Here is a 16,284-nt window from a genome sequence, read left to right on the forward strand (position 1 = left end):
TCCCTCCGGTCCCCTCTCCTCAAAGAATGCGGAAGTGTTGTATATTACATCACTTCCACATTCTTGTGTCACTCTCCAGCTTCAGAAGCTGATGGAGCAATCTGTGCTTCATCAGCTTCTTTTGGGGGGTCCTAGGTGACAGGGGTCTTGGAGACCCCTGATGTCTCCATAAAGAGGACCTGTCACATATTTTGCTATCACATAAGGGGGTTTTATTAGCCCCCGTATGTGATAGCAATAAAGTTTAGTGGAAAAAAAATTAGTCCCCCGCCAAAATTTTAAGTTACACATAAATTTAAAAAAAATATAAGTCCCCACCCATACATGCATGCAAACATGCGTCAGGGGCGCAAAAAGACGATTGCGCCCATTACGCCGAACATGGTACATATAACCGCGAACGTCGCAGTGAGAGCAATCATTCTAGGGCCATCAATCACTGATCACACTAAACTGATGAGCGGTAAAAGCTTTTAAAGTGTCGCCTATGGCCAATTTTGGGTATGGTAGTTTTCTGCGATGTCGCGGGTGCGCACAATTTTAAAGTTTGACATGTTTGGTGTCTATTTACCTGACATGACCCCGACTTTTATATTTTACCAAAAAACTGGGTAATGTTTCCTAACATAATGTAAAAAAAAACTTTTTCCTAATTATAGTAAAAAAATCCCGTAGTGGTGATTAAATACCACCAAAAGAAAGCTCTGTGTCCCCAAAAAATTGTATAAAATTAATTTCAGTACAGCGTTGCATGACAGAATAAACGTCAGTCAAAGTACCGCAGTGCTGAATACTGAAAAATGGCCTGGCCAGGAAGGGGGTCTAAGCACCTGGTCTTGAAGTGGTGAAGGAAACATTACCGAAATATTTTAAAAAAAAAAAGTTTCCCCTATATTAAATGATAAAACATTTTATTATTACCCAATTTTTTGGTAAAATCTAAAAGACCGGGTCACGTCGGGTAAAAAGACACCAAACATGTCAAGCCTTAAAATTGCGTGCGAAACCTCAAAAAACGAAAACTTTTACCGCATCAATTTAGTGTTATCAGTGATTGATGGCCCTAAAATGATTGCTCTCACTGCGACGTTCGCGGCGATATGTAACATGTGTAGCGCAATTGTCGTTTCCGCGCGCTGGTGCACCGGATGCATATTTACGTTTATATGTACGTGGGGGCGGGGGACTTTTTTATTTTTTTACTGTTTTTTTTTTATAAAATTTTTTTTTTTACACTTATTGATATTGCTATTACATAGGGGGGATAACAATCCCCCCTATATAATAGCACAGGTACACTGACAGGTCCTCTTTATGGGGTCTGTAGGACCCCTAATGTCACCTGGGGACCCCAAAAGAAGTTGTTGAAGCCGAGATCTGCTTCATCAGCTTCTTTTGTCTGGCTATAGCAGCCAGATGACTGACAGGGGAATGCGGAAGTGATGTAATACACATCACTTCTGCATTCTCAGCAAGGAGCTGAACTCCCTCCCTCTTCCTCCTGACGCCCTCAGGGCCGCAGATGGGGCAGCGGATCCCGGGATTGACGGTGAGGGGGGCGGCGGCAGCAGTCGAGGGGGGAGGAGGGGCACGCAGCCAGCAGACATACCGGTAACGGCTCTATGCATTGCACGGGTTTTTTCTGCTCGTGTGCGCGCTGACAAAAATGCTGTTTGGAGACGGCAACCCACCAATGCAGTTGTGCCGTCCGTCCATTTTTCAACGGGCGGACGGCAACTGGTTAATCCACATAAATCGGAATCCCTACATATCTCCCTTTACGGGCTGGCGACTTCGTAGAATTCTAATAAATTTTCCATTTCGATGGGCCTTGCAATCCATTAAATACTTGGATATTCATTTACCTAAAGTTCTTACCAAGGTGTTCTCTTTGAATGTTCTGCCACTCTATACACGTATAGTTTCTGAATGGACTAAACATGCATTTTCATGGATTGGCCGATGTAACATTCTGAAACAGTGATACCAAGACTTCTTTATGTAGTGCAGGCCCTACCTATTCATATTCCAACTTATTTTTTTCGAAGACTCCAGTCCTAGTTTTATAAGTTTTTATGGGCACATAAACCGGTTTAGATTAAGCTATGCGATTTTGAGAAGATCTAAACAAGAGGGAGGTGTTTATACTACTACACCATCCTTTTGACCCGTATTTTGGATTGGTGTCGCCATAATACCGCTAAGCACTGGATTGAAATGGAACAATCGTACTCTGTAGCTCCCTTATCTGGTCTCCCATGGTGCTATGTTTCTGCCTTAATTCCGAAGGAGATTAAAAATGTGTTTGCTTGTGTCCTTTGTCCTGTTTTCATGCAGCTTAATTAGTCTACATTTTTATCTGGTTGGACCTGAGGCCCATTTTATGTCTTCATTTATTTGTGCAAAGACAATGATCTGTAAATGTTTCTTTTTATGTTTTATATTGTATACTTCAAAATATATATATTTTTTTAAATAAACCTTGAACATTAAAGAGTACCACCCATGTTCCGCTATGACCTGCAAATATATAATATTTTTTAAAATATTTTTTTCAATGGTAGGTGAAAGGAAAATGCACAACCGATCATATATCAGCTGCTGGGCCATGGCTGAAATTTAGGGGTCACCTGGACAACATTTCTAACAACTTACTGATTGGTGCCATCAACATTGAAAACAACAAAGCAAACTGTGTAAAGAATTGTGTTACCCAGGAATATGGACCTGTTCCTGACACTGCTCGTTATTACAAGGTAACTTGTGTCTAGTTGGTTCTTTCTGTCTAGTTGGTGGTTTATGTATTTTTGAGTATTATGGGGGATGAGTTGACCAGACAAGGAAAATAACAAAGATGAAGCTTAACTTAGTCCTTTCCCAAACGGCCCCACACAAAAAAAACTAAAATATATTTCCACTTTTGTCACCAAATTTTATATTTGTTAGGCTGGGCACACACCTTACAACCATCACAAGACTTTTTTCTTGCGATGGTTGTAATGGTTGTGAGGGGCGGGTTTCCGATGACCGCAATGCCGAACGGGCAGTGTGCACTTGCGCACACCGGCCCGTCCGGCTTTTATCTTACGAAAATGCTACAGACCCGCCGAACATCGTACGACGCTCCGGGGGTTTTGAAACATGTTCGTAAGTTTAAAGTTCGGCTTCCACACACCTTGCGATAATCGTACGATCGTGGGATTTCCCGCGATTATCGTAAGGTGTGTGGGGACCTTTTACATGTTCCCATTTTCATGGCAAAGTTTAAAAAAAATATGCTCTTTTTCTGAAAATTCCAAAACTGACTTCCATTCTCTGTAATTTCAAGGAGGGATATTGAGCTGGGTGGAGATATGTTTACAAACATGAACTGTACTGGCAGAGCTCATTATTTATATTTGAACTTGTCTTGGGTACACTCTTTAACAATCTGTTCAGAATAGCCTACAGTCTGGCCAAAAGCATCCTCCTAAGAGACAGCTACAAGGTAAGACATTTTTAAAATGAGTGCACACAACATTTAGTGGGGTTTTCTTACATTTAACTGCAAAAGTGGAAATACACATTTTAATACCGTAAATTTAAATCCTGTGGTATGAAGTCATTAGACAATTAGAGGAGCCCTTCTAGTGAATTGGCTGTTTCTATGTATTAGCTAATCTAAAGATGCTGCAGTGTTATTACAGCGTTTTTCCCTATGTGATGTGTGGACAAGTCTTATACACCATACGGAACGTGGAGCCAGGCATTGCCTGTGAAGGTGTAGATCATGAGAAAGGGAATAGAACATTGGCTGGATGTTTGTTGTGGGTGTCTCTTGGAGATGTTACATCTTGTCCCAGCGACCAATGTTGTTAGAACAAAGACAATACAAACTTCACAGAGGTTACTTCTCTCAAAAAAAAAGCAGTATTAAGAAAAGGCAGCTGAGGGTAATGCAACTTGAAAAGGAGTATGCTGCTATCCAGCCCTTCACACTCCCTTCACACTCCCTTCACACTCCCTTCACACTCCCTTCACACTCCCTTCACACTCCCTTCACACTCCCTTCACACTCCCTTCACACTCCCTTCACACTCCCTTCACACTCCCTTCGAGAAGTTCCAAATAGACCTTTTAATCTTTGCCTGATTGAATGGGCTCAACATGCTATGAGATGGACTAAGCAGAGGTACTATCTGAAGGGAAATAAAACTGTGATGATGTTAGCTAACTGAACAGTTTTGGCTCTATTTTCCACCCATAATACTCAAACTCAAAACTAGGACCTAGACATTGACTAGTAATCCTGTCCTTATTTTTTGAGTCAATTTCAACATTCTCTCTAAGCTGTATTCACAGAACTATTCCTTATTGGAAACCAGTGCTGATGAATGCTTTCATATTACCTTGCCTTCTTTTACTCTTTCTACGACCTCTCAGGCTCAAATAACCACTGAGGATCAACTCGCTATCAAATTCTTACAAAGGGCAAGAAAGCACGTCCGGATGGTTTTTAGCTTTGTTTTACAAGAAAATGTCTTTCATTCCCCTGCAGCTAGCTTTGTTTTTTTAATATGGCCTGAAAGGGACATGTTTTTGGTAGGGACATGTTAAGCACCCATGTTGTTCTCCCTAAACCAGGCAAAGACCATCGGCTATAGACAAATTACATCCAATCTCTCGATAAAGATATAAAGTTGTTGGCAACAATCCTTGCTATGCGTTTCACTACTCACCTTGCTCAGTTAATTCATGGTGATCAAGTGGGCTTCATCCCTGCTAAGCAGGTGGGTGACAATGTATGTACAGTGCTGAGTCTGCTCGCTTTAGCTCAAGAAAGGCAACAGGAGTGTTTCTATCCCTGAATATGCAGAAAGCTTCTGATTTGATCTCCTGGACTTATATGTATTATGCTATTCGTAGATAGGGTTTGGTGATCGATTTCTTGCATAGATGCGGGTGTCCTCCAAGGGCTACCGTAGAATTGCCACCCAGCCAAAATTGTTTGTCCTGGCTCCGTTAATCCCTTCAGACCGCAATCAACTATCCAAGTTCTAAACATAAACAACCCCTAAAATTTGAGCTTTGTTCAACTGTAAGTGCACCCACACTTATATCATTTTTTAGAGGACTACTAGGGCTTTCCTTTTGTGATCGAATGTATATAAATGAATCCTAATTTAATACAAATAAAATAACTTTTAATTAAAAAGCCATATAAAACACCCAATGTCGTTATGGCACACCACATGGATAACCCCTATTTAACTAGGGTTGCAACACATCCAGATGGCATATATCTCCTTCCCTGATGGAGCATTACATGGATATGTCCAAATGTACTGTTCCCATGTCCTACGAAGCAGCTGTTTGCAAAGTGCTTTCAATGCAGTGCTTCCCGATTATCTGTTTGAACTTATCCTACTATGCACAAGTTATGTTTCCCTATTTTGAAACGATTGATATTACAGTTCTTAGATCATTCTTATAGTGATGTTTTGGTATGTTAACGTATTCGATTGTCCGGGGGAGTTAGTCAATGTGCCCAGTGGTGTATTTATGTATTTGGCTGCCCTAGGCAAGCCAAGCAATTCGGTAAGCTTCAGATCTCTACGGGTGTGAAACCTTTCCTATACATACAAGAACACTATGACCTACCTACCAGAGAACTCTTTTGTTACCTCCAAATAAAGAACTTTATCCTTACTCATATGCGACATTCCCCCCAGACTGGCCCCCTAAGCCCCTTTGAATGGATTTGCAGAGACAACCCCCATGCTCCCGGAACTATTTCCACGCTATACCTCAGCTTCGTACTACCATCTAATAAAAAATGAATCAGAAGCGCCAAACGTTGACCAACAAATTAAGGATAGTTGCGGGTGAGGATTACTAGGGGTGCTGCCCTACTTCAGCCTGGGAAGCTGCAATACTGTGGGAGAGAACAAAAGAGAAGGGCGCCCACCCTAGTGTAGATTCTTTTTAATATTGTATATATTGAGGTAACAATAAAAACATACTCACAAAAGTGAATCAAGACAGAAGTGTATAAGGTAAGCCAGATTGACATCTGCAACAAGCTGCACAGAAGATTGTGTACAAGCACAGGACTCCTTACGATGACGTGTTTCCGGGGCCACACCCCCTTCGTCAGATCTGGTCCTCTTCCTCACTCTCACAGTAATATATAGGAATGTGTGATGTTGTAAAGCCAATGCAAACTGTTAACCGATGTGCTAGTCCACCTCTCAGGGCGGCGTTACAATTAGCACGGCTGGAATAGCAGTTCTTCTGTCGGCAAACTCCTCTGCTGGAGGTGTGAAGCCGAAGGACCAATCAGCGGCCTCTCAAGTGGAACCCGCCCCTAGTCACTCACACTGTATCAGCCAGCCCGTCTATAGAGACAATGATCCAGGACGGCCAGCATGAGTGGATTGTGTGAAAGGGGGAAGATGGAAGCTGAAGATATAGACATAAGGGCATCAGAGGTCGTATGTACAACTGAAACACTGTGTGTATGAGGGAGAAGACCAGGATTTGTAAGAACTAAGACATACTGAAGACAGGATAATTAGATGCAGTGTATAAAATATATAATGGATATAAAATATATGAAAGAATGGGCATCAATTGTTTCCCATAATATTTTCATAGAACATAACATGATTTGAAAAATTGCTCTTTATTAAGAGCAAAGAGGATCGACTTTTACTGGGCTCTATAACCAGAATAATTTATATTGATAAAATTCAGTGACTTTTAAAACATTCAATGACTGTTAAAAATATAATAAAAATATTTAAAATATATGAAAACATGTATAACAGATTTACTAGTATGTTTCAAGAAATGGCGTTTCAAATATCCAATGGGATATTAATCCCCTTGGGATTCTATTTGGTGTATCAAGGGCTTAGGATATGAGCGATATGAGGACCTCTTACTACCATCTGACCACCCTGCCCCTTCCTACACGTCTCAATGGGAACGGGACCTAGGGTCTCCTCTGGAAGATGCTATGTGGCAACAATCCTGGCTCAACACGAAATCTAGCTCACGCTGTGTCAGTATGTTGGAGATCAATTACAAAGTATTATTGCGATGGTACCCGCGAGGATTGCTAAATTCAGACCCCAATCTTCTCCATTGTGCTTCCGAGGATGCCTGGACAAAGGCATCTTCTTTCACATATGGTGGCAGTGCCCCAAAGCTGCTAGGTATTGGGATCGGGTATTTAACATACTCCCATCTTTATTCCAACGCTCCATGAGTAAAGACCCCACCTTCGCCCTTCTTAACTGTAAACCGGTAGGTCTCCCTAGAACCTCATTCAAATTAGGCCTACATATCTTGACGGCAGCCAAACGAGAAATAGCAAAATCATGGTTATCCAACTCGCTCGGCATTTTCAACCTCAAGCGACACGTACATTGGACGATGTCGCATGAAAAGCCGACGGCTCAAAACGAAAACGCTATGCAGAAATTTGAGAAAATATGGTCCACCTGGATTGACATGTTTACACCCCCGGACATCAGCCATCGCCTCCTGACCTTTATGATGGGGGAACACTATATTAGTCTTATAACACCAACCCTCTTCCTGCTCGCAGCCTGACTTTCCTTTTCTTTTCACCCCTCTTTTCCTTCACCGCTCACTGTTCTCCCTTGATCTTCCCCCTCTGTCATCACTTGTACTCCTGCCATATTGTACATCGAAACCTGAAAAACACACTTCTACCACCACGCTGAACTACCGCACACCCTTAATGGGTTACTCTCACCCCCCTAACACCAGGCGTCCAAGGAAGAGGTCTGTGACCTCTGACATCCAACTACTTGTAATAGTTACTGGAAAAGTCATCTGCACACCTGAAAGCGTAAACGTAACCAGTCTGTCAACCCTCTGCGGTAGATATCGCCAAATTCCAGGCTACGATTCATTAATGCAATGATAATACTGTATGTACACTGGAGTACTGTGAATATGCCTTGATTTACCTTGTCACTCTCTTGTATTTTAATTTCAATAAAAAATATATATGGGAAAAAAAACACCCAATTTATTGATAAAATATAGAGATGGGAAGGCCCGGAAAAATTTGGGGGAAAGGTTTTTTCCAAAGCCATTTTTGTGTTTTTTTGGGCCTGGGGGGGGGGCGCGCGGCGTTTTCGCCCAGACTAGACCTTAATGAAAGACTTTATGTAAAGTCTCAAATCATTGCAAGTTCTCTCAGCTGAAGACGAGCAAATTGAAATACATTTCAAGTAAACTGAGCTGAGAATGCATATCTCAGATAAGAGAAATCCTGCCTCCTGGGGCACTGCAAGGAAAGGGTTTCAGTTTAGTTTCTTGTAGGCTCCATCTTGTACCTCGTACAGTGAGTGTTTGTGATGTTTATTTTTGGCCTCTTAGGCCTTAAAGCAGACCTTTTACCCTTTATGGTTAAAAATCACATCAGCATGCAGCTCTGCATGCTGATATGAAATAAGTGCATTACTGGGAAATCTCATCTGCAATCTCACAAGATCTCAGGGAAAGGCATTTTCCCTCCTGAGAATGCGTGTGGTTACATGTCCTAGTCGCATGTTCCAGGAAGTAAAGGGAGAAGGATTAATCTGCCCTTAATTAATCGCTTGCCGGCGGTTTTTTTGTGTGTGTTGGGGGGGTGGGTTCTGCTCGTGCACCCCTGAGCAGAATCCCTCCAGGAATCTAAAAACCGGCATCGGCTGTCGTATACAAGCGATCGCTTGTATGACATCGCACAGTACGCCCCCCACCTCTGCTGCCGCGCCAACCCCTCTGCTGCCGTTTATCCCGGACCGGCACAGTGGCTTCTAGCCCTGAGAACATTTCCCCACTGCTGATCTTTCCTCCTCTCTCTCTAAAGGCAGAAGTGTTATGTATTACATTGCTTCCGCCTTTAGCTGTCATTTCTCTAGCTGCTATAGCCAAAGAAGAAGCCGGTGAAGCAGATCTGTGCCTCATCAGCTTCTTTGGGGGTCCCAAAGTGACATTAGAGACCCCTGATGTCTCCATAAAGAGGACCTTTCATTGTATATTGGCTATCACATAGGGGGCGCATCGGGTGTGCCTATATGTGAAAAAGATTACGCCACACGTCACATCGGAGCAAACGTGGGAGTGTGAGCAATAATTTTGGGGCCATTAATCACAAACACTAAACTGATGCGCGGTAAAACATTTGAAAGTGTCGCCTATGGCCATTTTTAGGCATGGTAATTTTTTGCGGGTGGTTTGCTTTTTTGTTGGTTTTTTTTTGGAAACTTTTTTCGTTCTGTAGTAAAAAATAAAAAAACCCTTGTGGTAATTAAATACCACCAAATTAAAGCGCTGTGTCCTCAAAAATAATGTAAAAGTTATTTCAGTACAGCGTTGCATGATTGAATAAATGTCCGTCAAAGTACCACAGCACTGAATACTGAAAAATGGCCTGGACAGGAAGGGGGATTAACACCCCAGTCAGCAAGTGGTTAAAATGGCCACTGTGAGAAGAATGGAGAGGAAAAGAAAAACAAAGTATGTGAAGAATAACAAACCAGCAATTATCTAAGTATCTGTTTGTTTGTAGATTGCAATTACTAAACCTTTCTAAAGGGGCCTTTTGATATTTTGAAGATATGGGTAAAGGTCCTCTTTAATTGACAGATAAGAAAAGTTACCCTAAGGAGAACTATGGGGAAAAACACTGACCCCATAGTTCTCCTTTTAACCATATGCAATTTGTGATTTATACATTTTATTAATTAACCGCTTCCCGGCCGTCCGTTGTAAAAAAAAACGGCCGGCCGCTTCCTGGATGTAACAAGCCGTGTATATACGGCCTGTTAGCCGCGTGAGCAGGAAAGACAAAATTTGTTAACGTACAAGCGATCCGCCTGCTATAGAGCCGGCAGATGGCTTGTATAAGATGCCGGCCCGTGTGAAAAAGAGAAAAAAACAAATCTAGGAAACACAATTTAAGGTTTCCCAAAAAAATGTTTAAGTTACACATAAAGCATTAAGTCCCCACCCATACATGCATGCAAACATGCGTCAGGTGCACATGCCTGCGAAAAGGACAATTGCGCCGCACATGTTGCATATCGCCGCAAATATCGCAGTGAGAGCAATAATTTTAGGATCATTAATCACTGATAACACTAAACTGATGATCTGTAAAAGCTTTTAAAGCGCCGCCTATGGTCAATTTTGGGTATGGTAGTTTTTTGCAATTTCGCGGGTGCGAGCATTTTTTAAGCTCGACATGTTTGGTGTCTATTTACGCGACATGACCCGGTCTTGTATATTTTACCAAAAAATTGGGTAATAATAATTGTTTCCTAACATAATGTTAAAAAAAATTTCCTAAATAAAGTAAAAAATAAAACCCACGGTGGTGATTAAATAACACCAAAAGAAATCTCTTATCTGTCCCCAAAAAATGGTATAAAATTAATTTCAGTACAGCGTTGCATGACGGAATAAATGTCAGTCTAACTACTGCATTGCTGAATACTGAAAAATGGCCTGGCCAGGAAGGGGGTGTAAACACCTGGTCTTCAAGCGGTTAAAATACATGATTGAAGACAAATAGGACAGCTTAAAAACATTCCAAATACAAAAAGTTATCCCATGTCTTAGCGCCCCCCTGGATCACACAAATACATTTGATATAATCTTGGATTTCCTAAAATTTGCTTTACTCTTTATAATATCAATACTAAAGTGTTTTTTAAGTCATATAATTTCTCTTTGTTTCATGGATTAATGTGTAGTGAGTCCAGGCTCCATGGATTAATAATGTGCAGTGAGTCCAGGCTACATTATAAAATGTATTTGTGTGATCCAAGGGGGCGCTATGCCATGGGATAACTTTTTGTATTTGGAATATGTTTTTAAGCTGTCCTATTTGTCTTCAATCATGTATTTGAATGAATGCACAGATGTCCTCCAATGGTGTAATCAGACCAGCAGTGAGCGATTGGAGCTGAGGGCCCCCTCCCCAGGTTAAGAACGGAATTGCCTGATTTGACCTTTTGTTGGGGGTCTATCAATAAGGTGAGCTCCCCTATAGCTGGTGTGGTTCATTTGGTGAAGGAACAAGAATATTCATCACTATTGCTATATATGGATATTTTTAGAGTTATGAAAATGTAAAGACTTTATACCTGATTGATTTTTATTCACTGACATTTGTTTGAGTCACTGATATTTTTTTTTATTGCTCTTTGTTGTACCTCAGCACATTTAGTTATTCATATGCTGTGGTTATGTTGCTGAGAGGAGTTGCACAATGTACAAAAGATGTATGCTTTCATATATTATACTAACATTAGGTCATGGGTAATAATAATCCCACACGTTTCTCTACGTGATGTACAATAAAACCCAACATTATAGGGATATTTAACTACTGGAGTAGTGTGTTTGTTGTTTTTCTTTCTATTTTTAATAATTGAAGGGCATTTGTGTAAGAATATATTTTGGTTTGGAGTTCAACAGTTGCTAAGCTCTAAAATCTTGATGAAGATTCACTCTTCCATAATTCTGAATCTGAATTCAGATATTAAGCTTTTGGCGAAAGTATTGGCCAATAGGCTGTCGAGGACTATAGCTAAGATTATACACGTGGATCAATCTGGATTTATTCCTGCGAGATCGACGGCGATAAACATCAGAAGGCTGTTTCTTAATATGCAGGTCCCAGTCGATAACCCAGGTAGTAGGATTATTTTATCACTGGATGCAGCCAAGGCATTCGATACAGTCGAGTGGTCATACCTATGGACTGTATTGGGCAGACATTCATTAAGTGGGTTCAGTTAATGTACCATGCACCTAAGGCACACATACGCCTAAATAATTGCTGTTCAAAATCCTTTGCTTTGTACAGAGGGACGAGACAGGGGTGCCCACTATCGCCGATGCTTTTTGCCTTAGCAATGGAACCATTGGTGATAGCAATAAGACAGGCTAGAGATATAGTAGGGTTTCGCATGGGGTGAAAGGGAAGATAAGATAGCGCTATACGCAGATGACGCACTTTTATTTTTTGGGGAAACAGGGTATTCCCTTCCGGCATTAATGTCCTTAATTACACAGTTTGGGATATACTCCGGGATTAAAATCAATTGGTAAAAGTCGGTGATGTTACCCCCTAGACCCTATGGCATATCAAATTCCGGTAAATGCCTCCCAAATTCAAGTAGTAGAAAATTTAAATATCTGGGGGTAGTGATATTAGCACGAGCCACGGACTATATTACTCTAAATCTATGCAGTAACGGCTCAAGATTAAAACAAAAATGTAACAGTTGGAATAAGCTTCCACTCACGGTGATCGGAAGAGCTAATTTAATTAAAATTATATGGTGCCCGCAATTATTATATATATATTACATAATTCCCCTATATGGATAACAATGCAATGGTTCATTAAAATAGACACAATATATAGGAATTTAATATGGGAAAAAAAACATCCCCGAATAGCATTAACAACTTTGCAGTTACCGAATGATGGGGGGGGAATTGCCATTCCCCACCCAAGAATGTACTTTTTAGCAGCACAATTATAACAAATGGCGGGATGGGGGGGAAAAATATGGGAAGATCCGGTCCAGGCAATTATACTTTCGGTATTCTCTAGATACTCTTATTATATCACAGTTAGAAGCTGTTACATGTAAGTATTATTTCTACATGGTCGGTATATTGTACATTTTCATTGATGGCCAGGGTATGGAAAGTTATGAAGGAGGTCATGGGATATGAGGGGTGTACTGTACTTCCCTTACACCTATTTGGTACAATCTGGAATTGATAGAATTGGCAGACTTTGATACCTGTATGGATAAAGGTTTACAATGTTAAACAATTGATGGAAGGTGATGACATGAAGACATTTCGAACTTTGAGGGAAGAGTTTGGTATCCCCAATTCTCATTTCTTTAAATTTTTGCAATTACGACATGCCTTAGAGATGTAGTAGGGAGTGTTTTTTGTTTTTTTCTTCATAATACGGGAGTAAACACCTAAATAATATACAAAATGAATTAATATGAAACACTAAATACGGAGGTAGAAAATATCACGATATAAATGGGGAGTGTAAAGGGAGTTAGGCTATGTGGGAAGCTAATCTAAGATTTGGTAAATATAATATGAAGATCGTTCAGGGTTGACCATGAAATGTAAATGTTAAAAATATGGACTAAGTTGTGAAAATAGCAGTGTCTTAAATGTGAGTTGCATGTATGTGGATGTATAATCATGTTGTAAATTACATTATGTGGTTGTAAATTATTATTGCTAATTGTCAAAAGAAATTCATAAAAAGGAATTAATAAAAAAAAAGATTCACTCTTCCTGGTTTCTTTTTCTATATTTGCTGTAGGCAAATGGAATAAAATGGATTGTAATAGGAGATGACAACTATGGAGAGGGCTCTAGCAGAGAGCATGCTGCCCTTGAACCACGGCACTTGGGTGGCAGAGCCATCATTACAAAGAGCTTTGCAAGAATTCATGGTGAGTTGGACTCGAATTGATCTCTGGTTCTAGGAAGCTTTGACAAACTATTATAAATAGGGATGCACAGATACTGGTTTTTCAGTATAGAGTATGAGTACCGCTATTTTTTTTTTTGGTACTTGACGATACAGAGCACCTTGTCACCAGATCATCAGGAAGTTGGGCGGCGGATCATGGCCTGTTGCCCGGCTTCCTGATTGCCTGTGAAGCTGGTGTTCTAGCGAAAGATCACTGGCTTCAGAGGCTGCCTAGCTTCCTGACCAATCAGGAAGCCGGGTGGCGAGTCATGATCTGCCTCCCGGCTTCCTGATTGGTTAGGAAGCTGGAATTACTTGTTCCTGGGCAGCCTGGCTTCCTGGCCAATCGGGGAGGCGGGTCATTACGTGATTTCTGATTGGTTAGAAAGCCAGGCTGCTTAGCAACACGTGAAGCCAGCTTCCAATAAAGGAAGCCGGGACACACGTTATGACCCGCCTCCCGGCAGTTTTAAAGCTCGACATGTTTGGTGTCTATATACCCGACTTGACCCCCATCTTTTATATTTTACCAAAAATTTGGGTAATACTGTTTCATAACATAATGTAGGGAAAACTGTTTTGTATTTTGTTTTCAATATTTTTGGTAATTCTTTTGTTGTATAGTAAAAAATAACCCCAGTGGTGATTTAAATACCACCAAAATAAAGCTTTTGTGTCCCCAAAAATGACCAATTCCATTTTAGTACAGCGTTGCATAACTGAATAAATGTCAGCACTGAATACTGAAAAATACCCTGGCCAGGAGGGGGGTTTAACGCCCCATGGTTTAAAGAGGTTTCTGCCTGAAACCATGATCTGGTAAAGAAATTAAGTTTGTTCTAGTTCTGAGTCTTCCTACCTGAACTTGCAATACAACAGCCAGCTTCCAGTACACACTTCTTTGAAGTAGAACTGCTCTTTGGCATGGATGATTTGTCATCCTGAAACTTTCATATATGTGAGAAACCTGTGCTTTTTCCATATAGAGGCTGGCGCAGACATTTGAATTACCACTTCAAGATAACTTTTTAATTCATGGTTCTCAAGAGGGAGGGATGGTTCAGATATAGTACCCATTAACCATAAAGCTTATTTGATTTAAATGTTTTTTAACTTAGAAACCAACCTAAAGAAACAAGGACTGCTGCCTCTCACCTTTTCTGACGCAGCTGACTATGAGAAAATTCACCCCGAGGACAAGATTGCACTTGCTGGTCTGAAGGACCTGGCACCAGGGATGGTAATTTTCACAAAACTTGGTCTTAAACATGAACACCCAATGACCGCATTAGTAGTTAAATGTTGCCTTATAAAAGAGAAGTCTTGATGAAAATGACACAATAGACACCTCTGCAGTGGATATTTGTTATGGGGGACAAAGTTTTGGGCACATTCTTTGTCTTGGTGACCACATCTGCATTATTAGAATGTATATACAGAGTGGGGCAACACCAAGATATAATCAGTAAGGGATGTAGCCCTACGGTCCAATTATCAGTAATTACCTACTGCCTAATTTTTAAGAAGTTTACACGATTTAGTTTTGACACGTTTTATACTATATGAATATTGGACTAGAAATACTGTATATGCCCAAACAAGTAATTTTGTTTAGTAGAGGAAGTATCTTAGAGGTATGCAAGAATTGTTTTTGTTTTTTTTTGGGGTGCTGGGGGGTGATATTCCTGTTTTGTCACTAGCGTTCTTGTTTCTGTGCATTAGTTATTTTTTGCCATTAATATGTTTGTCTTTTTTCTCCTCCCTTTCTGCAGCCTGTCAAATGCATCATTACCCATCAGAATGGTAGCCAAGAGACAATCTACTTAAATCACACCTTTAATGAGACACAGATTGAATGGTTCCAAGCTGGCAGCGCTCTCAATCGCATGAAAGAGCTTTTGAACTAGACACACATCTGACCCTTTCTTGACATTTTACATAGACTTACTTCCCAAACTGATTGACCATTCTGATGTATTAATTGCATACATCTGCAGCAGTTAAAACAATGTTCACCAACATTTTCACTAAGCGAGTTATCTGTTCAACCATTTTTTTTTCTTTAGAAATCATTTATCATTATGTCAAGTCTCAGTACTTTTATGTCTGGTTTATTTATTGCCAGTTTCATGTCAGATTGATCTTGAAATTAAATCTTTGAAATGGTTACAAAGTACCATGCTTTATTAAACAAATATATTTTACCTGACAACACTTGTCAAAATAAAAGCAAAACATCTGGGATTTAAATGTTTTTTGTTTAGTGGTTCACATCCTGCCTGGACTTTAGGCAGCAGTTCTAAGGGCTTTTAAACTAATTCCACTAGAAAGCAAGAGTAAAAACCTCGACAATCACCCCGCTGCCATGAACATAGTACATACATCCAAGGTAGAGAAAGGGTTAAATAAACCCCGTCACCGGGCAATCCATTTTGAAAAATAAATATTCCCATAAGTTTATATGTGTGTTTAACTTCCTTGTGCATGTTGTGTACAGGGGTGTGGAATTCCTATCGCCCGACGCCCGGGACATGCAGTTTCGGGTGCCGGGCGAGTAGTTTTAAAGTACATTCAGCCCGGCTCCGGACAAGCAGAGCTGAATGTACATTGTGGAGCCGCCGCGATCGTTTCTGCCGGCACCCCCGCCGCAGTTTTCGGGGTCGCCCGCTCTTCCCGGGGACCCCGAAAACTAAGGCACAACGGCTCAGCCATAGAGCCCATAGAGCAGACGAAAAACGTCTGCTCTACGG

At 40.8% G+C, this 16,284-nt stretch overlaps 1 protein-coding gene across 2 annotated transcripts in view; it reads left to right on the forward strand.

Annotated features, from left to right (window-relative positions):
* The window catches only part of ACO2 (aconitase 2), a 153,661-nt gene extending 137,898 nt beyond the window's left edge, over positions 1 to 15,763 (forward strand). For both annotated transcript variants that reach the window (XM_018567963.1, XM_018567964.1), the window contains 4 exons: positions 2,565 to 2,756; positions 13,382 to 13,514; positions 14,653 to 14,774; positions 15,307 to 15,763. In XM_018567963.1, the coding sequence (XP_018423465.1) occupies positions 2,565 to 2,756; positions 13,382 to 13,514; positions 14,653 to 14,774; positions 15,307 to 15,441 (582 nt within the window). In that variant the 3' untranslated portion in view covers positions 15,442 to 15,763. The remainder of the gene's footprint in view (positions 1 to 2,564; positions 2,757 to 13,381; positions 13,515 to 14,652; positions 14,775 to 15,306) is intronic.
* Positions 15,764 to 16,284: the final 521 nt, after the last annotated feature.

Source organism: Nanorana parkeri, unplaced genomic scaffold (genome assembly GCF_000935625.1).
Source record: "Nanorana parkeri isolate BGI_ZX_2015 unplaced genomic scaffold, ASM93562v1 scaffold1121, whole genome shotgun sequence".
Lineage (NCBI taxonomy): Eukaryota > Metazoa > Chordata > Amphibia > Anura > Dicroglossidae > Nanorana > Nanorana parkeri.